Below are 26009 nucleotides of genomic sequence, written 5' to 3'. Positions count from 1 at the left end.
CATTTTTACCTGTTGCTGGAAGTCATAAAGGGACACTTATGCGAACATCAACTGACATCAGATGGTCCAAAAAAACTGAAGGAAAGCACTTAGAACCCCATCTTCTATCACTATTCACCCCAACTGACACACATGTGCTTTTCCACACAAACACAGCTGCACAAGTCTAGCCATGGTAGGCAAGCTTTGCTGAGTTGAACATGAAAAACAGACAACAGAACACTGGAAGCCCCCTTCTTTTTTCAGCCGTCCTCTCCTTTTTTATTCTTTTTTTATCCTTGAGAATGCATATGCATTGTTGTTTTTTTGTAGTTCCAGTCATAGCTTTAGGGAAGTGTAAGGGGGGCATGAAATAGTAAAGCAACTGTGAAAGATCACTTATGAAAAATCGTTCTTAACAAGCGCAGAAATGTAGTGTGTGAGCCGACCTTGTCTAAAAGCTTCACTCAGCGGTGCCACTTTGCTTTATTTATTTGTTCATCCTCATGTTATCATTGTGTTTTGTGGCCTTGAACATCTTGGGGCTTTTAAGCCTCAGGAAGCTCTGCAGAGCGGATCCCGGCGTCTCTACCGTCCCAGCATGATAGATGATTCCGTTTATCACAGCTCCATTCACCGGCCCTCTTCTCTTTAATTGGATTAAAACCAGTCCTCTCGGAGTCGAGAAGCATTGTCACTGGCTGTGTTTATGTCCGCTTCACGTCGGCTTGCCTTCCCTCGCTGCTGCTGTTTTAAAGGAACGGGCTTGGTGTCAGGACAGTTTGCAAATCCTCTAGAATTTGTTGGCATTAACATTTTCTCTAACAGTGAGTGAGGCTTCCTTTGAGAAAACAGAGCTGTTGTTGCAGAGCAATAAATAAATAAATAAATGAATAAATAAATAAATTGCCTGTTGGCACTGCGGCTGACATGATTCCAGATTTCCCCACTCTTGTTGCCATGGAAATCTGTAGCATATGCTCAGTAACCTAATTCCATCAGGCCCCAGATAAGACCACACATTTGAACCTGGCAGCCTTACACGTAAAAGGCCCCCTCCATTGTTTTCAATGTATGGAGAAAACGATGAGAAAAATATAAGGGTTTGCATTCATTCTCAGTGCCAACTAAAAATGGAGATTATTCCAGCTGCCACAGAGCAGCTCCTTTGGCATCGCGTCCCCCTTTCTGCAGCTTTCTGCCAGCTTCCAGCATTGCTGTCACTAAAGTCTGCTGAACCTGAGCCAGACAGTTTCCCTTGTTTAATGATTCAAATATCTGCAGTTGTCTCCAGTCCTGACACATTTACCTGTCAGAAATGAGCACAGGTTGTAGAAAAGGAGCACATTTTAGCTTTTTGGTGTTAGTTTGTGAGATCCTGATCATCCTAAAGTTCCTAAAACATGCTTAAAAATAACAAAGTTTATCGTCCTTATTTGATTGGAATAGGAACCAAAAATAAACGTGGATCGTTTTCTTTTTTTGTGAATGCTTCCCAGTTCTTTGTGTCTAACATTGTGTCTTTCTTGGGAAAGCTGCAGTTATGCAGAGCAATGACGGCATAGAGGCGGCGCTCCAACTCGTCCCTCCTTCCACAGCTTCACGTTTCAGCATGTTGAAATGTTTCAAATTCACATTTTTATCTGCTGCTTTCAAGCTTGGCTTTGGCTACTCCTCCACCTTTAAAGAGCAAAGTACTAAATTCATTCCAGACCTGTACTTATTGATGAGTCATATGATGCCATAAGGCAGTACTCGGAAAATGGAAAGAGGCTTTTCCACTTAAGATCTGTCGTCTGACCCTGATTCTGACCCTGAGGGGTCTTCTTAAAGAATTTATCGTGGAGGGGAAAAAGAATAAAAATCAGTGAAAGGTTACAAGACTGCTGTGGATGGACTTTAACTGAAAACTGCTCTTTCTGCTGCTCGTAATGTAAATCAGCACATAGATTCAGATCAATTTTAAATGTGCAGCTCATATAAATAGGTTCCTATAGCACAGTAACATAATGTGCTCTCATGTAATCTGCTTGTATTTACTCGTTTATTTCGTCTCATAAACTGAGCTTTTATCAATAGACTAGCTCAACAAGCCTAATCCTAATAGGCACTGTTGGTACACAGCAAAACATATTTTAAAATAAACAAACTCATCATGTGCTGTTTTAAAATTAAATGAGAACTTTTCTAATGTTTTTCCTTCATCTTAGCTTGAATTGTTTGGGACTGATTGTAGATTGTAGCACATTGAAAAACCAATGAGTGTAATACCTCTGTGTAAAATCTCAGATCAGATTTTCTTTTAAGATATTTTCTCTTAAAGGAGTAATTTTGTGGATAAAAAATGTTTTATTTTGTTGCTTACAATTTAAAAAATAAATAGATTATTGAGTTGCACCCTTTGCGGTTCCGCCTTAAACCTGTGTGCTGTTTGGTGCCAGCAGTTAGCTTGTTGTTGAACAGTTGTAGTTGTGTGTGTAAGGAAGTGCAAGGGTGCCATGAATTATATCTGAAAACTATTCATGGTTTTGTTTAATCCATTTTGTTTAATCCATTTTTCCAACATGCAGCTGACCTTTAAACCAGGAAACATCTGCAGGTGTTTGAATTACAGTGCCACACCACCAGTCTCTGATCCTTAACATTTTTATTGTATCCCATTTTTCAAATACACAAGGTTAAAAACTATATGAATAAGAAACTCAAAATTATTCTGTTTAAATTTGACTTTTAAACTGTTTAAACCTTTCAAATTTTTTAAGACACACCATTGTGATGTTTTAATTGTTTTTTGATTTAGCTTTTTTGTTCTTTTTTTAAAGGGTAGTATACGGTTTTACTCCAAGTTTAATTGTTGTTTTCCCTCAGTTATAACATCATATTTTCCCGCACAATTTCATGTAAATGCTGTGTTTGTCTGTCCTTTGGTTTGTTGGAGCACTTCTGTTTTTTCTCTCCTCTGCTTTCATGCCAGATTACTGACTCATTTATTCTAAGAAACAGCTTCCGACTGCATACTGATGAATCATTTACTAGGAATTGAATTAGTATCAAGTCAAATATTGAGTATGGTAGACAAAACGAGATTCTATAGTTATTTCTATTTTTTGTTTCTGTTTTTTAGTCTTTTTTTGCTCTTTAGATTTGTGTTTTAACAGAAATCTGTCATTTATTAGACTCTGTAATGCCTTTCAATAATTGTTTCTAATTCAAATAATTAATCTTTTGAAAAATAAGTTAATATTTAATTTATAGGAAGGTTCTTTGTCACTTTTTTTTACCTTGAAACGGAAACATTATTTGGTCAATGTTAGACTTTACATTTACAATAAAAAAATAAATGATTTAGAATCAAACCATACATTTTTGGGAATTCAACATTTTTTTTAAATCAATGTTTTTGACTTAAATCTGTCAAGCAGGAGCACTCTGCCCCCTCTGGTCAAGGAAGGAACTCCACGTTTCCCTCAGGCTGTGGGCTTGGAGCCAACACTAGAATGGCAGTGCTAATGACTGTCGCACAAAGGCCAAATATCTCACAGTCAGGCAGCGACAAACTGGCACAGTTCAGCACACTTGATCTCTAATGGAGTTTAGTATGTAAAATAAAGCAGATAAAAACCACAGTTGGTTGATACTTTATATTTTGACTTACTATTTTAGGATTACACTTGTTTGTAACCTGTAGGTTTTGTTTCCCCCCCCAACTTTTTTACTCCATAATTGTACAGTTTTATCTATGATTTATATTTTCCCACATTAAAGCTTTTCTGTAAAAAAAATAATATTAATCTTTTCTTATGTATTCAAAGTCTGATAACAGTAGGTACCGTAGATTTAAAAAACAAATATTGTAGTCCTTTTTTTCCCTCTAAAATTAATTTGGATTGCATGGAGGAAAAACTGCACAGATAGCTGTATGCATTGTAAACTGCTGGCCAGCTGCCCAGGTCTGCTCTAGTGAGAAGCTGAAGTGGGGCCTTTTAGAGCAGCTCCAGTGAGCACAGGGCCAAGGACAAAAGGTGTGTGCACTCCTTTGAGGGAAGGGAGCGTGAGCATGGAGAACATCCTTTTGATAGTGGTTTAGAGATCACAGGCGGTAGTGCTTCATCTTCTGCTGCACGCACTCGCTGGACTGTTACAAAGACAAGAGCTGGACTGACATAAAAAAAAGCAGGAACAAACTTGGTTTGTTAGTTTTTTGTAAAACATTTGTTGTACTTGTGACTAATTGGTTAAAAGAAAAAATCTTAGACAATCAATTTAATAGGAGTAGATCTTGAATTAGAGTATGGCAAAGTTGGAGATGGTTGTATACTACAGAGAACTACATAGTGAGACAAACTCCCTGGATTTGTGGTCTTTGTAGGCGTTCTTGTTTAAGATTAAACACAGCTGACAGTCATAAAAGAGGCTACAGGGTGGAAGCTGTTATCAAACACGAGGCGGTGACACTTGCTGCTGCTGTCGTCATTGCTGTTGGCAGTCCTCAGATAGACCAGCCTTTGGAGAAGCAGACACGGTGTGAACATGTGCCATCAAAGGTAGCATGTGGCTGCCACTTTGTTTACTCCCAAGGAAACGCTGAGCAAACCTAGACTGAAAAGTAGCCTCAACAAACAGATGAAGTTCATAGCAGATTTAAGTTTCTTTTCTTTCTTTAAAGCTGTAAAAAAATTTGTAGCTTCTGGTCACTTTGAATATTCTGGGATTTGGAGATGATGAAGGAAAGAAAAACTTTCTTTTTTCCTCAGGGGAAAAAAGTTCTTTATATTGGAGTGCTGGGTTGAGTTTAGAAGGATGAATAATGCATCCTAATATAAAGTGACTTCTGCCACTTTAATACTTGTTTATAATGTTCGGTAGACAATATTGAGAATGGAAAAATGCTTGGTTTAGATAAATATGGCACATACACACTCCAGAAGAAGCACGCAACAAAGCAATTGTGTTTGGGAAGAGGAAAAATGTTCCCAGAATACTGAAAGTTTTAGTCAAGGTTAACTAAGAATAAACTAAGAATAAATGATTTGTCTGAATACTTCTGCGTCTGCCAGTGAAATAGGAAGATCAAAAAAACAGTCAGTACAATTAGACTGTAAATCACTTTTAGGAAAATCTCATGTTAAAAATGGTTTTGAACTCGTCTCCAACCATTGCTAATCATGGCCTTTTGTTGAAGCAGCCATAGAGCTCTCTGACTTTGTAACTTTGACAGTTTGGGGGCAGCATTTCCCCCCCTGGGAATCAATGTGACACGCAGTGTACCATCCTAGCTCTTAGCACCTCATCCTGCTGAAAATTCCCGCATTACTTCCTCTGCGCCAGTGTTCACACATGAACAGCCTGATTGACAGTGACATTTATGGACTGGTCCTGGCGCTCTGACCCTTGGGGACATCCATGTCCCCCCAACCCCTTCTCTCTCTGTGATGGTCCTAAAACACTGTTAATAAGTCAAATCGACTGAACTGTAGGCCCACACACACAGGCGATTACAAATGCAGCCCAGTTTGAATGAAAACTTGCTCATGCTTTGTTTTTTGGAAACATAGAAAAGATTTACTGTAGTGGCGAACAGTGCCAATCCATTTCTAATAATGTAAAGTTGATCATTAAAAGGAAAAACCGCAGGAAAACCTTGAGAAACGACATGTTTCTGCCTCAGCCTTGTTTGGTTTTATGTATGGGTGAGAGCTGTTTTAAGACCATTTGAACAACAAAAGTATTATTAGAATCTTCCAGAGTATTGCCAGTATTGATATACCTGCCCATTTAAAATGCATTTGAGAAGATTGACATGGCCTGAAGCTACATCCATGTGGGCTGCATTAACCTTCACTAGGCTAGAGAGTAGTTCTAATATTGTGTGAATGAGATCCTGTGTGTTTTTCCATTGTATTAAGTGTCAATCAAAAGAGCTAAAGCAATGTAAGTTAATGTTTTGAGGCAAGAAACCTCAACTTCTCTGCTTTCCTTTCCTCTGGCTGCTCCACTCAGTGCTGCTTCTCTCTGGCTCTAATCAGGTGGCCATTATGTATAGATTTACTACCCCCAGTGCTCCTAGGAGGAAGATTTAATTTGATATTTTACTGCACTGGCTAATCTTTTCCTCTCACACACTGTTCTTATTTTGTTTACTTGCAGTTTGACTGTTTGTCTAGTATCTTCTCACATAATCAGCTTCAGACACCTATTTTCTGACTTTTGAATTGCTTCCTTCTGTTGGTTTTCACCTTGTTTAAATATTGTTTTGAATATTCCTGGATGGGGGGGGGGGGGGGGGGTCGGACTGTGCTGTTTGTTTTCTTTTTCCTTTGGCTGTTCCTGCTGAAAGTGTTTTACTGGTTGAAGTGTTTGTTTCTGACTCATTGTTTTAATGTTTCACAGCCACTCTCACTCTCCCGGCTCCATGGCTGCAGCGGTACGTAGCAGTGAGTGGTCCTGCGGACGCTGCACCTTCCTGAACGCCGGTGCAGCACCTCGCTGTTCCATCTGCGAGGCGCCGCGCCAGAAACCCGATCTCAACAAGATCCTGCGGCTAAGTAGTGGCGAGGAGCATCGTTGGGCGTGTCCCCGTTGTACCCTCAACAATCCCCTGGAATCTGGAGCCTGCTCCATCTGTGGCTTTGGGCCATCTTCTGACACTCGCAACCCCCCTACCACTAGTTTGGCTGCCACCTCAAATGGGTTTCAACCTTCCTCTGATGAACCTTCAGCCCCTACCATCACCAGCACAGTTTTACTGGAGCCTCATGGACAGAAGCCAGCTAAAGAGGAAGGCCTAAGGCCACCCGAAAGCAACGGAGAAGGGGGGGATCTTGGGGGGCTGCACTCAGGTTGGGCTTGCCCACGATGCACTCTCCACAACACCCCCATGGCAATGTCATGCTCAGCCTGTGGAGGACCCAGAAAACTGTCTTTGCCCAAGATCCCCCCTGAAGCTCTTGTGGTGCCTGAGGTGCGTACGCCTGTCCAAGGGTTCCCAGTTCACACAGCCGGGTCAGCACCGCTGCTCATCGACCTAACGGACGACTCTCCACCACCTTCTTCCTCTGATCCTCAAGAGTCCCCCCAGGGCACTACTCAGACCCTCTCATCCTCTTTCACCCCCTTTTCTTCTCTACAGAACAACCCTGTGCCCCGGAGCAGGAGAGAGGTTCCCCCTCCTGGGCGGCCTGCTGCAAACACTCCAAGCCCCACCTCCCCTTCAACAGCAGTTGTGCCCCCCCAGCCAGGCCCACAGCAGCCATCCAAGCCCAAACACGCTCAGCCCCAGGAACCTTCTTACCCCAAAAAGCGCCTCAGCATCTTGGAAGAAGAAGATGGTCAACGCCACCCTAAATCCTCCTCGGCTGTCTCCACCTGGAAGTGCCCCAGCTGCTCCTTACCTAATTCAGGAAGTTCATCCAAGTGCGAGGTCTGCAGATCATCCCGGGCTGGCTCTGACCTCATTGACTTAGTTGGTGAGACGGTACGATTTACCCCCGCGAGCCCCTCTAGTCCGGACTTTAGCACCTGGGCCTGCTCCAAGTGTACATTGCGCAATCCTACTGGTGCACCCAAGTGTTCTGCTTGTGGTTCCTCCAAACTGCACGGCTTTCAGGAGCAGCAGCCTCTTTTGCCCCGCTGCTGTACCAACTGTGGCCTCCCATCAGGGCCAGGCACCGCACCATGCTGCTGCACGCCTTCCTCTGGTCATAAAGCACGCAAACAGGCCCGGGGGTTTCCACCTTCCTCTTCTGCTGTGGTCCCTTCTGGTTCTTCCACCTTCTCCACCCCCTCTAACCTCCAGGAGAAAGTAGGACAGTGGAGCTGCCCAGCATGCACTCTTCTCAATGACATTAAGGCCAAGAACTGTGCAGCATGCCACACAGCTCAGCAGTACCTCACGCTCCGGAAGGTGGTGAAGCCCCTGAAGAGGAGGGAGAGTATGCATGTGGAGGCTCGTCGACGAAATGATGAAGGTGAAGCCAAAGAGCTTTGGGAGAACATTGTCAGCTTCTGCAGAGAGGTGAGAAACATGTCAATAATACAACCTTTGTCCACACTGTAGTCATTTCGGTTAGCTATGGGCTGACTACTCAAAGTACTTGTACTTGAGGTACTTGAACTTTCATCAGGAGGCTATAGAGATTTGGCAGTTGTGGAGGATTTGTCCAAGTGTACTTGACCATCCATTCACATAATAGCTTGTATTCTGTGTTTCCAAAATGGTTTGGCCTTTTACTGAAGTTTCAGTGATGGTGCAATCTACCCAACCCTGAAAACCAGACACGCCAAATCCGTACATTTTAATTCAACTACCAGAGAATAAAATCACCTGATGCCTGCTCCAGACAACAGTGAAGGGAGACGTTATGAAATTGAAATATTTAATGAAAAGCGCAACTAATTCTACCAATCACAGGGGAAAACTGTTCAACAAAGGGTTTTTCAATAGTTTCTTGTTTACATTTTACATTCTAAAAATGACCTGCCATAGGTGGTTATCTTTCTTGTTTTACAATTCTTTCCAATGTTTTAGCCTTTAATTTTATGCACTTAGTCATAATGTGTCTTGTTTAAACTCTGAGTTTGACCTTCATAGAAAATTAGTCCAGTGTTAAAGAATGAAACCAAAGATCTGCTCGCCATGCAGATTTATTTAATTCTGGCAAGCTGAATGCATTCTGTACAGGAGAGAGAGGCAGCTTGATTGACAAGGCCTTACAGCCAATCAGGGCACTGTAAAAGATAATTTAAGTAAAAAAGCATGCATATTTCCCCTTAAACAAATCTGCGAGACTGTGAAAGGTGAACTAAATAATGATTTAAATAGGAAAATAGTAATAAATATACAGAGGAATACTCTTGACAAAGGAACATTCTGTCACTTCCTGGAGCTTGCATAATTTCTTTGCTTTTGCATTATGTGTGTTTTTTTTTTTTGTATTCAAAAAGACTGACTCACAGCTGATTGGTGTGAGTCAGTGTCACAGCTGCTTGGCGTTGCAAACAAACCTCCCTCAGCATGCAAAGCAATGTCATTCTGCTCCATTGTATTACACCTTTCAAGCTCACGTTGTCTCTGCAGAGGCGAGCCTTTGAGAAGCCCTTATGCATGGAGGACTGACGAAGCGTAGCGCTGAGACAATTTGTTCATTCCGCTTATGCTAATGCTGATGAGACAAATCTGATTAAGCCTGATCGAAGTGGAATGTAAAGCCGTTTGTATGCAGGTGGCAGCCATATACAGTGCGTGCTTTATTACAGCTGCATCCCACCACTCATCCCATGTTTACAATAGTATAAGGTGAGATCAGAAATGCATTATTAATGCCTTCTTTGAAAGTCACTCACAGGGCTCATTTTAGTGAGCGTAGGAGGGAAGCTGGCTCAGTGGGGAGGAAGGATGTTGGAGATCCCTCATCCCCACCCTCGCTTTTCCTCTACGTGCTGCCTAACCTGAGATTGTCATTTCAACTAAAAAGAGTTCTTTATTTTTGGCTGTTTTCTTTCCTGCTCAGATAATTTGCATTTGTCTTCCAGTAGCTTTGCCCTCCTTTCTTTCCTATCTTTATCAACCTGTCTCCTTCCATCACATCTGTGTCCTCATGCTCAGTCCCTTTTTTTTGTAAAATGATGCCTGAAAATATGTTCCTGTTGCTCCCCCACCAAAATACCTGAACCCAGTTATCATGCTCAGGTTTTGTGCCAAGGTGACTTATTTTTAGCCAAAGAGAATAGGAGCAGGTCTGTTTTTTTTTTTTTTTTTTTGTTACAGTGACTTTAATCCCTAATTGCATCAGTTGTGGCATTTCAAAGTGCTCTACAAAAGCTGTTGGTCATCAAATAGGCAATCAGCAGAGATGGAATATTTTCTGAAGAAATATTCTCGTTTTAGGAAATTGCTGTTTGTCCGTCTCAGCTCCTTGGTTTCAACTGGATTTGATTAGCTTTGAGAACGAGAGGCGTGAGCTTGATGCCAGTCTGCTTACTCACTACGCCTAGCAGCTATCATTAATGACCTGAAAAATACAGCAAAGCTTCCAGGTTTTTTTCCCCCAAGGGTCTTAAAAAGCCTCGGTTAAATGCCACGTTTTAGCAGATTGTTTAGAAAGTTTTCCCCTTATTCTACTGTGTTGCTTGAACCATTTTTTTGACTTCAGATTCACAAAGTTGATTAGAAATTGTGATTACATGGATTGACATCTCTGTCTCTGTAATGGCTGATTCCTTTAGTTTTATAATTCACTCCCTGCACTTCATGGGATTGGTGGGGGATGCTTTTGGTTCTGAAGGTTTGGGAGGAAGCAGTTCTTCTTCCTCCACACAGGATTGTTCAGCAGCCGTCATACATTTATCTAGGTTTATCCAGGTCACCATGACCAAGGTCACCTGGTGAGGACAGTCTTACTGGCTCAAGATGACTGATGGGATGTAACTAGAAAGGATCCCTTTTCATGTTTTGTGTCTTTATATTTGGTTCTCTTCACCAATATGTCCCCAAGGTCACACCTGATCTGTCCTTTTATTAAAAAAAAACAACACAAAAACAGGTGACTTATTTATCTGTACAATAAATGCAATCAAAGGGTCACATGGAGTCCTTGACTTGTTGGTATACAGAAGGATTGGAAGTGATTTCTTTGGTACCTAATGCTGCATTGACACCAGAAAAGCATTTCTGTAAAACACCTACCAACTTTTTTTTATATATATTTTACTGTGAGCTTCTAGATATTCTTAGCAATTCAACTGAATAAACCCATTCACTTCACTCTGGTTAGAAAGCTGGATGTGGTTTAGCATGTGGCTTCCTAGGTATGTTCAAGAGGTGATGAGCAAATTGCATGTGCTTTCTGTGTCAGTAAAGTCCTTAGATTTTTCCAACATCTACTGCAATTTCTTTTGTAACTTGCATATTTGTTATTCATCTTTTTTCTGTAGAGGATGTTGTGAAACAGCTGGTTTCCTACTTGGTACCATGACGACAAAGAAATCAGTTTTTTTGCTACTTGTATTAATGAGGGAAGCATTTGTCCTTTTTTGACCCAGAATCTGGGCCTCATGGGATTGCCTGCTCTATTGTCCCTATAGAAACCAAAACTGCACTTCAGGGTATATTTGTTTATGCTCCTATATATGCCACTTCTCATCTACATTGTGACATTCTATGTGTATCTCTTGTCCTCGGCCAGAACTCTGTGAACTTTGTGGATGACAGCTTTCCCCCTGGGCCTCGCTCCGTGGGTTTCCCAGAGGGGGACAGCGTCCAGCAGCGGATCAAGAAGTGGCTGCGTCCCCATGAAATCAACTGCAGCAACTTCAAAGACCGTAGCGTCAAGTGGTCCGTCTTCCGCACGCCAAGGCCCTCTGACATCCTCCAAGGGCTCCTTGGAAACTGCTGGTGAGTTGTCACAACAAAAACTGGACATCATCAGTGAAGGCCATTACCCATGGACGTCTGTGGGCTGCAAAATCATTTTTGACAAAACACCTTACATAATTTTTAGCAAAAAATTGGAAGGATTAAATGACTTTCAAACAGACAATATGTAATATTAGAATTATTTTTAAGGGAACTCTAGCTTTGACCAGAGAAAAACAAAGCACAAAACAAACATTTTCATTTGGTGGCAAATATAAAAGATAGAAGGGAAGAAATAATGCAGTGACCTTTTGCAGTTTGATTTATGTGCAGATTCACCTGACAGGTGGGCTCCGACCACAAGCGTGGCTTTGAGCACGTCGGTTATATCTATGCCCTTGTTGGGAGTGTCTCTTTGATGTGTGTGTTTCTGTGTGTTTCCATCCTCCATCTCCCTCCACAAGCTCACACACCTGCACTTCCAAAGTCGTGTGAGTGCAACCACTTCATCACAGCTCACAAAGCTTATCAAAAATAACTCGCCCCAGAAGGAAATCTTTTCATTTGCAACCAGACTTAGCAGAAAAAAAACCTTCCCTGTTGGCTTTAACTCATTTTTAGGAAGGATACAGACATAAAGATGGTAGGAAAGAAAGTCACGCTTACGTTCTTGAAAAGTAAAGCACCCGTGGACATCAGAGTAGATGTTCTATTTGTATTTTATTGCACTACTTTTACCACTTCCTTGAGTTTCCATATGTATTTTTACATTCTGTTTGGCTTAGTGTCCTTCTTAATGATTAAATTATGATTTCTGTGCTGCAGAATGAATGAACACTACAGAGGAAGTGGCCAGAAAATATAAAAAAGTAACTTGTGAAATAGGACAGATTTCACTTTAGTGAGGTAAAATCATACATAAGTCATTCATAACTGCTCAAGGTATTACATTAACAGTTTCAATAGCTGCTTGTTCTTCTAATCTGTGATTTCTAAAGCGTTCATCTTCTGACTGAAATGCAGAATCACTCTGATATTTGCCTGTCAGTCCTGCTCATCAGTTCTTGCTGGGTTTTTTTTTCATTGCTTGTCTCTGATTTTGAACGCTGTTTGTTCAGATCAAGCGTTCCATTTTCAAGTCGAGTTTTCTGTCTCTGCAGGTTTCTGAGTGCGCTGGCGGTGTTGGCAGAGCGTCCAGAGCTGGTGGAGAGGGTAATGATCACCAGGACTATTTGTCACGAGGGAGCGTACCAGATTCGGCTGTGTAAAGATGGAACGTGGACAACAGTGCTGGTGGATGACATGCTGCCCTGTGACGAATATGGATACCTGCTCTTTTCCCAGGTTATAACAATGGAATTTAAAAAATTAGCATTATCGCGGGGAATAAAGGGATTTGGAAAGAAAAAGCTAATTTTGATTATAAAATATAAAGTACTTAAAGGAATCATTACATAAACTGGAGTTTTTTTTAAACTTTCATTAACTGGAGAAATGTGTCTTTAATATATTCCATTTATAAGTTTAGCTAGACTGAAAACATTTGGAATACTGATTTTGCATTCTGGTTTGTTTGTAACTAATACTAAAGTGTTGATGTACTTTTGAATAATGCTCAAAAGTTGTAATTTATTTCAGAATAAAAGCAAGACAAGTGTATTTGAATGAATCTGCTGTTAAATCCTTCAGGAAGGTCGCATTATTTAATTTGAAACATTGAAAAAGAAGTTTTTTTTTCTTGTCATGTGTACAAAAAATGGAGAGCAAATGCAAAAAACTGAATTTCTAAAAGGAAAATTAGCATAATTACAACTTCTTTACAAACACACAAAAAAGCATTACATATAAGGTATATATTATGAAACCTTTTTCGTTACAGAAATATACTATGTATATTATATTAGAAACTATTATGATATTCAAAATAAACCCTTGTAAACAGATCTCTGTGTTGCTATCAAAGAATGTTGGAGTCGATTTAAGTGAAAATTAAGAATAAAGATATGCTGGTTCTACTTAGAACATATTTCTATTGTAATAAACCAGAAAAAAGCATTTTTAAGATACATTCAAGTTAAAATATGACTTATTTTTGTAGTTTTCCCTTCAAAATGAAACAGTTTAGCATACATAGATTTTCCATTCTGGGTACAACCTCTTTGACTTATAAAGCTCAATTTGGGGCATTGGAGCATATTCGCTTGTTCCACTGAGGACAATTATCTAATTAATCAGCCATTATGTGGCAAATAAAAATGTGATTATAAAGCGAATAAAGCACAAGGAAATGACACGAGGTTCCATTATCTGCAGAAGAGACTTACTTTTCTCCCTGCAGGTAAAGGTCTAATCTCATTTCTCTTATCATCATAAAACTATGTGGCACAAGCAACAAAAACAAGACAACAGAATGACGTTCTCTTTTAAATTCTTTATTTGAAGGAATATAAGGAAAATAAATGGATGCTTTATGTTATTATGTTGTAATATTTTAAAACTTGAGTCCTGAAAATGAGCTTCACTGTCAGTTTGAGGACCTTTAAAAAATATGGATTGAAGCATACATAATGCTACAAAGCCTTTCTTCCCCAGTGAGTCATCCTCAATCCCTCCTTTTTCTGTCTTATTATTTTAGGCCCAGAGGAAGCAGCTATGGGTGGCCCTCATTGAAAAGGCTCTTGCCAAACTCCACGGTTCCTACTTTGCCCTGCAGGCAGGGCGTGCCATCGAGGGCCTGGCAACACTCACGGGGGCCCCCTGTGACTCTCTCATGCTCCAGGTCAGCTCCACCAACCCCAGGGAGGAACCTATTGATACGGACCTCATCTGGGCCAAGATGCTCAGCTCCAAGGAGGCTGGGTAAGAAGGGATTCAGACCCTCAATCAAGAAAGAGAATGCTGTTACTACTAATCAGATTATGTTAATAATATCTCACATGCTTGGCTGTCATTTAGGTTTCTGATGGGTGCATCCTGTGGTGGAGGCAACATGAAGGTGGATGATAGTGTCTACGAGTCTTTGGGTCTGAGGCCGCGACATGCTTATTCCATCTTGGATGTTCGAGATGTCCAGGGTTACAGGTGCAAAAAGGAGACGAGGAGCTGCCTGCTCTCTGAAATGTTCAATCACTCTGTTGAGGGTTTCTGTGGATCTGAGTCACAAATGAAAAATTCATTTCAATTTGTATTGTCTCCCAGTTTTGATTCTTTTTATGTTTTTCCCCAAAACATTAGGAGGAAATATTTTATAAAATAAATTTTAAGTTAAAGCAGGTACCTACTTTAGGTATTTAGCCATGATTCCATGTTTTCTTCTCGAAAGCAACATGCCGCCACTTTAATTTCTACCTGCAAAGCAGTGGGAAAGCTGTGAAGCATTCAACGAGGCTGTCACTGTCTGCAGAGATTGTCATGATGTTAAAAGTGGTTTGAAATCAATGATTCACTTGTTTCCTTATTTGGAAAGTGTGGACTTTGATTAATCGGTGTCCATTTTTCTTTTGTTACTCGCTATCAGATTGGAGGCAAGGAAATAAAAGGTGTTGCTTAAGTGAAGGAAGTGATCCATTAAAGAACAAAGGAGTCAGCCAGGAAAGGACTGGGCTGTTATTGAAAGGCCCTCAGGTCTCACTCTGACTTTTAACTTGTTTTTTTTTTTTTTTTACTTTGGACGCAGGTTGTTGCGTCTCCGAAATCCGTGGGGGCGCTTCTCTTGGAACGGTAGCTGGTCAGACGAGTGGACAGACTGGCCGCAGCACCTTCGTCACGAGCTGATGGCTCATGGTAGCAGCGAAGGAGTTTTCTGGATGGAATACAGCGATTTCATAAAGTAATGATCACAAAATCACGTCTTTTGTTTTTGACCTTCTTTTATTTCTATCTGTTGATCAGACGACCTCTCAAGAAAAAAGAAAAAAAGGTTTCCTCGTCCTTGTCCTGCCACACCCGTGTAGAGTAGTTCATCAGAAACGTTAGCAATCATCCCATGTGCATTTGAGTTCTTGGAAAACTAAACTGTATGTCTGTTAAAGCAAAAATGGCGAAAATGGATACTGGTGTTATCTGCAGTGTTAATGTGCGTTATTGTTTGGGCACACCACCCTAAATATGAAATATAATTTTATCATTTTAATTTGAAAGATCATTAGAAGTTTCATAGTGAAACCCAGAACTGTAGTTTTTTTTGGCTTTTTTCATCATATTCAGCACTTAAAGTAACCCAAATAGAAATCCAGCATGAAGCTTCCAGTGCTGAGGGACGGACGTCAGACGCAGACATTAAAGAGACGGACGTCTGACGCAGACATGACAGAGACGGACGTCAGACGCAGACATGACAGGGACGGACGGCAGACGCAGACATGAAAGAGACGGACGTCAGACGCAGACATGACAGAGACGGACGTCAGACGCAGACATGACAGGGACGGACGTCAGGCGCAGACATGTAAGAGACGGACGTTAGACGCAGACATGGCAGAGACGGACGTCAGACGCAGACATGACCGGGACGGACGTCAGACGCAGACATGACAGGGACGGACGGCAGACGCAGACATGAAAGAGACGGACGTCAGACGCAGACATGACAGAGACGGACGTCAGACGCAGACATGACAGGGACGGACGTCAGACGCAGACATGTAAGAGACGGACGTCAGACGCAGACATGACAGAGACGGACGTCAGACGCAGACATGACAGGGACGGACGGCAGACGCAGACATGAAAGAGACGGACGTCAGACGCAGACATGACAGAGACGGACGTCAGACGCAGACATGACAGGGACGGACGTCAGACGCAGACATGTAAGAGACGGACGTTAGACGCAGACATGGCAGAGACGGACGTCAGACGCAGACATGACCGGGACGGACGTCAGACGGAGACATGACAGGGACGGACGGCAGACGCAGACATGAAAGAGACGGACGTCAGACGCAGACATGACAGAGACGGACGTCAGACGCAGACATGACAGGGACGGACGTCAGACGCAGACATGTAAGAGACGGACGTCAGACGCAGACATGACAGAGACGGACGTCAGACGCAGACATGACAGGGACGGACGTCAGACGCAGACATGACAGGGACAGACGTCAGACGCAGACATGTAAGAGACGGACGTCAGACGCAGACATGACAGAGACGGACGTCAGACGCAGACATGACAGGGACGGACGTCAGACGCAGACATGACAGGGACGGACGGCAGACGCAGACATGAAAGAGACGGACGTCAGACGCAGACATGACAGGGACGGACGTCAGACGCAGACATGACAGAGACGGACGTCAGACGCAGACATGACAGGGACGGACGTCAGACGCAGACATGACAGGGACGGACGTCAGACGCAGACATGACAGGGACGGACGTCAGACGCAGACATGACAGGGACGGACGGCAGACGCAGACATGAAAGGGACGGACGTCAGACGCAGACATGACAGAGACGGACGTCAGACGCAGACATGACAGGGACGGACGTCAGACGCAGACATGTAAGAGACGGACGTTAGACGCAGACATGGCAGAGACGGACGTCAGACGCAGACATGACAGGGACGGACGGCAGACGCAGACATGAAAGAGACGGACGTCAGACGCAGACATGACAGAGACGGACGTCAGACGCAGACATGACAGGGACGGACGTCAGACGCAGACATGTAAGAGACGGACGTTAGACGCAGACATGGCAGAGACGGACGTCAGACGCAGACATGACAGGGACGGACGTCAGACGTAGACATGACAGGGACGGACGGCAGACGCAGACATGAAAGAGACGGACGTCAGAAGCAGACATGACAGAGACGGACGTCAGACGCAGACATGACTGGGACGGACGTCAGACGCAGACATGTAAGAGACGGACGTCAGACGCAGACATGACAGAGACGGACGTCAGACGCAGACATGACAGGGACGGACGTCAGACGCAGACATGACAGGGACGGACGGCAGACGCAGACATGAAAGAGATGGACGTCAGACGCAGACATGACAGGGACGGACGTCAGACGCAGACATGACAGAGACGGACGTCAGACGCAGACATGACAGGGACGGGCGTCAGACGCAGACATGAAAGAGACGGGCGTCAGACGCAGACATGACAGAGACGGACGTCAGACGCAGACATGACAGGGACGGACGTCAGACGCAGACATGACAGGGACGGACGGCAGACGCAGACATGAAAGAGACGGACGTCAGACGCAGACATGACAGAGACGGACGTCAGGCGCAGACATGACAGGGACGGACGTCAGACGCAGACATGTAAGAGACGGACGTTAGACGCAGACATGGCAGAGACGGACGTTAGACGCAGACATGTAAGAGACGGACGTTAGACGCAGACATGGCAGAGACGGACATCAGACGCAGACATGTAAGAGACGGACGTTAGACGCAGACATGGCAGAGACGGACGTTAGACGCAGACATGTAAGAGACGGACGTTAGACGCAGACATGGCAGAGACGGACGTTAGACGCAGACATGGCAGAGACGGACGTTAGACGCAGACATGGCAGAGACGGACGTCAGACGCAGACATGTAAGAGACGGACGTCAGGCGCAGACATGACAGAGACGGACGTCAGACGCAGACATGACAGGGACGGACGTCAGACGCAGACATGTAAGAGACGGACGTTAGACGCAGACATGGCAGAGACGGACGTTAGACGCAGACATGTAAGAGACGGACGTTAGACGCAGACATGTAAGAGACGGACGTTAGACGCAGACATGTAAGAGACGGACGTCAGACGCAGACATGACAGAGACGGACGTCAGACGCAGACATGACAGGGACGGACGTCAGACGCAGACATGGCAGAGACGGACGTTAGACGCAGACATGTAAGAGACGGACGTTAGACGCATACATGTAAGAGACGGACGTCAGGCGCAGACATGACAGAGGCGACATAAACATTACGATTGATCAACAAACACTTCATGTTATTTGTTTAAACGCAACGGAGATGCACCGCAGACTGACCACTGTAAATCAGTCATGGTGGTGGTTTCTACATTTCTGTAGATCAAACTAGTCAGACATCCTGCTGCCTAGTGAGTGACAGAAATAAAAGGCTCGTCTCACTGCATACTGCACTATAACTGCACCAAAATCTACAGTTTTTATTTCTTTTTTACCAAATAAATGTAAGCTAAGGTGGAAGTAAGTCATATTTATTTTTAAAAACACTGCAGTCATAAATTGCTACATTCTCCTTTGAACTTATACTATAGAGGATTCAGCTGGTAATGGTAAAAGCACTCAAATCTTTTGTTTTGCAGACACACAGTCTTTTAAGTCCTATTTACACGGTATGAATAGATGAATAATCCTGAGCGTTTATGGGTATCTTTGACCATCTGCTATTTATCTGCTATACACGCTTTTGTTTTTTGCCTAGTGCCTCGTTTGCCAGGGATTCAGCACAGGCTTACATTTGTAATGGCTCTGACTCTCAGTATTTTGATTGTTTTTTCATATTACATATAATCCTTGCCCTCAGCATCCACTATTGACAAGCCCTTTGTTTTTGTGGGCATTCTCTTTCATATTAATCTGCATGGCTGGATCTCCAGCTTTTGCCTTATCCAAAGACTTCACTGGCTGTTTTGTCAACCAAAGTGAAATAGAAAACATTGGAGAGTTGTATATTAGAAAATATGACTATAACTGATGACTGGTAGCAATTGCTTCAGGGGGCCTTTCAAATATACTATTTTGTATTATTTCATAAAGCGATCGCATTGACAGAGCTGCCTTTTTCTGGATTTACTCAATATTCTCTTCAAGTGAGACAAATTACCGAACATCTGTCTGTTTTTTTTTCGCTCATTCTTTTCAATGAAATAATCTAACATCCTTAAAGAGCTGCTTAAACCTGACAAACATGCTCAGCCGAGGCACGATACTCATCACCCTCTGGCTGTTTGTTTTATCCAACAGACAAAAAGACTCCCAAACAACCTTTATGCTTTTTTTTCTCTCTCTTTTTGGATTTCTTTATTTGGGTAGCTGAATGAACAGAACCTAATTCTCAAAAAGAAGATGTTGTGAGATGAAGTTGAAAAAAAGTATTGTCATATTTGCAGGATACATGATTAGATGCATTAGATGAGGTTTTCTTCATACTTTGACACAAATAAATCCACTTGCAGTGTTTTGACTTGCATTAACATTGTACAGTCTTCTTGTCCTGCAGAAGAATGACCTCACTCTTCACTTTTATGCATCTGCAGGTACTTTGACTCAGTAGACATTTGTAAGATCCACTCAGACTGGCAGGAGGTGAGGCTACAAGGCAGCTTCCCTAGCAAAGCCAGTGGGCCGGTCACGGTCACAGCCCTGACTGTGCTGGAGAGGACGGCTCTGGAGTTTGCTCTCTTCCAGGAGGGAAGCAGGTAGCTTTAAGACTCTCTCCACACACAGAACCCCCCCCCCTCTCATATGTTTCTCACTACCTGAAACACCCCTCCAGGCGCTCAGACACAGCAGACAGCCACCTGCTGGACCTCTGCATCATGGTCTTCCGTGCCTCCTTCGGTAGTGGTAACAAGCTGATACTGGGACGCCTGTTGGCGCACAGCAAGAGAGCGGTGAAGAAGTTCGTCGGCTGTGATGTCATGCTGGAGCCGGGGGAGTATGCTGTTGTCTGCTGCGCCTTCAACCACTGGCAGATGAATGTCAGCGGGACGGGAGGCCCACCCACGCCCGGTAGGTGTACAGAAACAGAGGCAAGAAGCAATGCCAGCAAGAAATACTTACTTAAGCTAAAATATATACTTATAGTTTTTGAGCCTTTCCTGAAATTAGCATCTGTCATCTTCCTATAAAGTCTCTAGCCCAACCAGCGGAGCAGCACGGCGACCCAGCCAGGACTTTCCCGGCTACATCTTAGCCATCTACAGCTCTCGACAGGTCATGGTGGAGCAGGTGGAAGCAACTGCCACCACCCTGGCTGATGCCATCATCCTGCTGACTGAGAACAAAGGAGAAAGGCATGAGGTGAGACAAGCCTGTTAGATAAAACAAGAATTTAAACACTAAGTTTGTCGTAAAACCTGTAATAATCCAAATTCAATTGACATGTTAGTTTATTTATAGTTCATGTCATGTAGATCAAACCTGCATCAGAATCATTGTAGAGGGAAGAATTATGGAAATGGATTTAATTTCAAACTTTGCTTTTGATTAGAACACAAAAATGATACTAAAAGCAGTGTTTAAACATTAAAGGAAAAAGTAACGAATACTAATTGGAGCTTTTAATGTGTGATTCTCAAGGTTTTGGGCAAAGTGGTAGATAGAACCATTCAAGCTTTCAAACTCCACCAATTAATGAAATACTAAATAGACCACATTTCTGAACAGATATATATAAATATATATATTTCCATTTGTTTGTTTAGTGTCCTCTCAATAGTTTATGGAAGAAACCTTCAAACATGTGTGAAGGGATCTGATCCTGCTGGAGAACAAACTGTTCTGTGCTGATGTGTGATGAGAGTGAATCTGGACATAATCTCATTTTTTTTCTTTCTTTTGTGGTTAACCCAGTCTTTGTTGCATCTCCAATTGTCCTCTTACTAGATTTTCTCAAACTTGAATGAATATACTGCTTTTTGAAAAATGACAAGCTGCGCTTTGAGCTTTGACCTAATTTCATGCTTTCTTCCTGAGCTTCACCACTTTAAAAAAGGAGAGGGAGCTTTCTTTTCACTGTGGAAATGGATTTTTGCTTTCATTAGACTTTTTCCTCCATATTTACTTACATTTTCTTATTTTGCTCTTAGCATATGTTTTTTTTTTAAATCTAAAATCCCTTCACTGAGGATTTTCTTTATTTGTGGAACACATTTAAATCCATGTTGTTTCCCAGCCCTAAAGAAAAACATTAAGTATTTCAAAATAAATGCATGTGTTCTCAAAAAGAATAACAGTTTTATGTCAGTTTTACCCAACAAATATATATTTTCTGAAATCTTTGCAGGTCTGTGCAACAATTAAAAATGCATCCTGACATATTGGTACATCCTGTCTTGTGCACTTATTGGAATAAACCTCTCAAACTAAATACAGAAATTATTGCAGCTCTTCAAAACAGCACTTTCCTGTAAGTGCCATTTTAGCTGCTCTTACTTCAGAGGATAGCAGAACCTTTTAAACACTTCACATCAGCCTTGTTAAATCATGAAGCTCTTCAGCGCCCCAGGAATCAACCGCTAACAAAAGGACTGCTAAGCCCTCAGGAGGACCTGACAGCTTCTGCACCATCATGCTGTTTCAGCGGCACGTTTAAGTCCTGATTTTTTGTTATCAATAAGAAAAACTGACAATATTAAGGAGGCGAGAAAGATATTTGCAGGCTCAATATGGGTAAGGTTAGCGGCATCTGTAGAACAAATTCAAGTGGAAATGATCCAACTTTATTTGCCTTTTATAATGACATGCTGGCGTTTTTTTAAATGTATTTTTTCACACAAAAAATGTGAAGTTTAAACTTGTTTTTATAACATTGGCAATGCGGCTTCAAAAAGGATCTTTTAACTCATTTCTTGGGTTCTAATTCTGTATGCATTTTCAGTTTTTTGGCCAAGTCATAAATTATTGTTCAGCCAACTTTTAGCGTTCATTTTAAGATCTAGCGTAATTTAAATCAGGCTTTTCTATTGTTTTATTTATTTATCCGGAGTTTTTTGGGGCTAAATGAAGTCTACGTTACAGATTTTACTCCGAAATTACATCAGGTTCTTGCTGGGTTTGTGTAAAAACACTGCAGCACTTTCAGTGAATGTGTTTTAGTTGTATTTCTTTTATTATTATTTTTCTCTTTTGTTTTCAGGAAAGAGTAAAAAGACAGGAAAAAAAATAATATTTTTTTAATTTTATTTTTTTAAACTGAATGCGTTTTGTTGAACATTCCGATCTCTGCATGCAAACAGTGTTTTGTCATGTGTGCTCACAGGGCAGAGAGGGCATGACATGCTACTACCTGACCCACGGCTGGGCAGGCCTCATCGTGGTGGTGGAGAATCGCCACCCGAAGTACTACCTCCACGTCTCCTGCGACTGCACTGACAGCTTCAATGTGGTGTCCACACGCGGCAGCCTCAAGACCATCGACAGCGTCCCGCCTTTACACAGGTGCACCTTCCATCTCTCTCCTATCCCCCTATCCAGACAACTGGGAAGCTAGAAAGTACATCTATAGAAATAGTCAGGGAACACATTGGTCATGTGTATCAAAACAAATCATTCCCAGACAGTTGGATTTTTATGCTTCTAAACCCTTTTATACCTCCTAAATTCAGCACAAATGAAAGGTTTTGTCATTTCCTTGTGGGCCTTGTTGCACTCTTTACTGTGCTGCAGGCAGACACACTTGTAGAATTTAGCATGGTGTAGCAGTTCACACATCATTAGGTTTCTCTGTTCCTGCTTTTTCCTGCTTTTCCTGAGACATTTTATAGCGTATTTTAGACTTTAATGTTTTAAAGTTATGGCCCAAGTAATGAGAAAAGGTAAAAGCAATTGCCATGTTTGAGAATCTTGTCGTTTATTGTCAGTTTTTTAATATAACAAAGAGCATTTTAGTAATGTATTTGATGAACAGATTTTGAAAAGCAAGATGGAATTTTGTTTTCTCATTTGTTCATTGTGTCTGATTTTGCACATTGGTGAATCTAAATCAAGAGATCATCAAATCTGTCTTTATGTTCATATTTTATCATGTTTTCCCCTAAAATCTCAATATATCAGGATTTTTTACCAATCGTTTGATATTTATTCAATCTAATCTATAACTTAGTCCTAAAGAAAACCTAGTTTAGTTTGTTGAGAAACAAAACAAAAGCTTGTTTTCAAGTTACAACACTAACATAATTCCCTAAAAGGCTTTCTTGACGACGCTCTCTGTCTCCCCCTGCAGGCAAGTGCTGGTGGTGCTCTCTCAGCTGGAGGGAAATGCTGGCTTCTCAATCACCCATCGTCTGGCTCACCGCAAGGCGGCCCAGGCCTCCCTGGGTGACTGGACCCCCACCAAGGCCACCCACAGTCCCCAGCTGACCCCAGACATTGATGGCCTGCACAGACCCAGACCATTATGACCCCTGCCCACTTTATCCCTCACACACAGACTGCAAAATAATAAACTGTCAGACCACTGGAAGATCAGGCAAGGGGGAAAAAGTGACATGCTGAGCCTGTGTCGTTTTGGCTTTACACATGTATTGAAAGCATTTTGGGGGGATTTTTGTTTTTGGTTGTCATCACGCACTCTGCTCCTTGCCAACTGGTTGTGCCATGTCAGAGTGTTTTTAGAAAATTGGGCCAATGAAGAAATTCACACTACTCTCAGTTCTTCTTTTTTCTTTTTCTTTTTTGTTGCTGATAGCGATTTATGCGAAGCAGATGTCACTTCTCGGTTTCATGGATTTGGAAGCCAATCCTTTTGGCTAGCCTCCAACAAGGCGTGGCGAAACTACTGAGTCATCTGCACAGTCACAGTCTATGACTTACATTTCTGATATGATGGTTTCACAAAAACAGCTGCAAAACTAGGACACTGGGTAGAGAAATCCTCCGTACGGTACCTAGAGCCAATCCCACAAATGACAATATTTCATGTTTTTCTATACACACGTTTAGCTTTTCTTGTTTTACGTACAATCTTTGCCGTTTTATCCATATTTAGTTGTTTTTAGACAAAGCCCTTATCCATAAGGTGCAGTCTGCCCCTCCTCTTCATCACCTCAATGCTGTTTAGCACACTCTAGCTCAGGACCAAACCCATATTTTTTGTACATTAAGTCTAGCTTGGGGGTTGTGCTGGCTGTGTGGTTCCCAGATATCTGGATACATCCTCCCCTGACGTCTGCTGGCGGCGGTGTAAGCAGTGCCTCATTTGCCTCCCCTTCACTGAGGAGTTTTAGCTCTACTTTAAAAAAAAGATGTCACATTTTTTCATTCATTTTCCGTCTGGGCTCTTGGGAAGTTGACACATCCAGAATTCTGTTTTTTTTTTTTTTCCAGTGTAAATGCAACTTCGTGTTGTAACCTCTGATTATACTTTTGCACTCTCGTCGTGCCGCATCCAGCTAGTATCCACTTACCACTTTTAGTAAATCAGTTTTGTGTATTTGGGGAATTGCTGGAGCAGGGTTGTGCTGTTGTTTTTTTTTAACAGAGCTGTCGATTTGACCTCGGGTGGTCAGGCACCACTTTTGTTTACTTTTGAGGGCAGCGCCATGCCGTCCTCCCGGAGGAGCACATTGACAGCGTATTACGCACAACACAAAGTCCTCATGCAATGACAAATTGCTGTTTTGTCAGGCTCTGTGCACTCCTAACAAGAGGGACCAGACCCCTGAGACACAAAGCCACACAATACCTTGCTGTCCTCAAGTGTCGTGTGTGAGGACGGGTTGCTTACAGCTGTTTTATGTCAGTCATTGTTAAGAGCGGCAGTACATTCTCATTCCTCCAGTGTCAAAGCCATTACTTCTGATTCAGTCTTTACCATGGCAACTAAAGGAGAAAGGGGAAAGATTAATGCGGTACTAAAGTGAATTGATACTGTGTGACTTTTATTTTTTAATTGCAAGCTGAAGTCTTACATTGTTTAAAAATGGGGGTAAAACTTGAAACTTAAAAAGCTAAAATCACTTCTAATGATTTCTCACACACTTTTAAAAATGCGGTTACAAAAAAAAATCATCTTCTCATGATAATTGAAGCTTTTACTAATTTATTATTACGAAGCGGGAAGCGCCCAGTGTTTACCATCAACTGCAGGACGCACTTCTCCGAGTCCTCTTTGTTTGTTCGTACAAAGACGCTGAAATATTGTACATATGTTTTCCAAAGAGACATCCTGTGTAGTGAACATGCTCATATGTCTGATTGTTGCGAGAGCTGTGAATTTGACCTCTAATTTATTTGTACACGTGAGTACAAGTCGTAGTTTTCTAATTGCTGAGTAACTGAGCTCATGAATGACAGATCAAGGAATGTGACGCAGCGTGGCTTTAGTCGGGAAACACTGAAACACCTGCAAAGAAAAGGCACCTGGGATATAAATGTCAGTGCACATTTATGTGAAATCCATTCTTCTGTTTTGTTTATTACTTTTACTGTTGTTATTTGCGTCATATTTTTGTTTTTTTTGGCTCTTGGTGTCCCACAAAGATGCCTCCTTTTTTTGTTCTCAGTGGCTCTTATGTGTTTAGGGCGCCCCCTGCTGCTGGACATGGCAGCAGCCAGAGTGGGAGGGGAGGGTAACCCAGCTTACAAAATGCCTTTTTTTCCCTTCTCCTTAGTCCTGATCCCACTTTGTAAATTGTACAGACTGCAAGCTAACACGAAACAAAAGATTTAAGAGAAAACTTAAGGTGGAAGAAAAAATCTGATCCTTTAAAACTTGTAATAAACAAAATATGGTATGATCATACGAACAACAAACAAAAATATAACCGAATTCAACTCTGAATGTTATGTTTTGTTGATTTGTTTTTTTTTTTCTTTGGAATGGGGGGGGGGTTATGTGTACAGATGTTTATGTTTGATTTTCAATCTCAGGTTCCATTGGACCAAATAAATTTTTTTAAATTAAAAAGGAACCATTGTTATTGTTATTAATC

At 42.2% G+C, this 26009-nt stretch overlaps 1 protein-coding gene across 2 annotated transcripts in view; it reads left to right on the top strand.

Annotated features, from left to right (window-relative positions):
* The window catches only part of LOC101159619 (calpain-15), a 32568-nt gene extending 6661 nt beyond the window's left edge, over window positions 1-25907 (top strand). For both annotated transcript variants that reach the window (XM_004080335.4, XM_011488104.3), the window contains exons 2-12: window positions 6370-7993; window positions 11163-11371; window positions 12493-12676; window positions 13968-14191; window positions 14288-14413; window positions 15009-15161; window positions 19611-19772; window positions 19850-20085; window positions 20207-20376; window positions 22337-22515; window positions 23300-25907. In XM_004080335.4, the coding sequence (XP_004080383.1) occupies window positions 6392-7993; window positions 11163-11371; window positions 12493-12676; window positions 13968-14191; window positions 14288-14413; window positions 15009-15161; window positions 19611-19772; window positions 19850-20085; window positions 20207-20376; window positions 22337-22515; window positions 23300-23477 (3423 nt within the window). In that variant the 5' untranslated portion in view covers window positions 6370-6391 and the 3' untranslated portion in view covers window positions 23478-25907. The remainder of the gene's footprint in view (window positions 1-6369; window positions 7994-11162; window positions 11372-12492; window positions 12677-13967; window positions 14192-14287; window positions 14414-15008; window positions 15162-19610; window positions 19773-19849; window positions 20086-20206; window positions 20377-22336; window positions 22516-23299) is intronic.
* Window positions 25908-26009: the final 102 nt, after the last annotated feature.

The sequence above is a fragment of the Oryzias latipes genome, chromosome 19, assembly GCF_002234675.1.
Source record: "Oryzias latipes chromosome 19, ASM223467v1".
Classification (NCBI taxonomy): domain Eukaryota; kingdom Metazoa; phylum Chordata; class Actinopteri; order Beloniformes; family Adrianichthyidae; genus Oryzias; species Oryzias latipes.
Note: the sequence above shows the minus strand (reverse complement) of the source record. Positions and strands in the feature narration are given on the sequence as shown.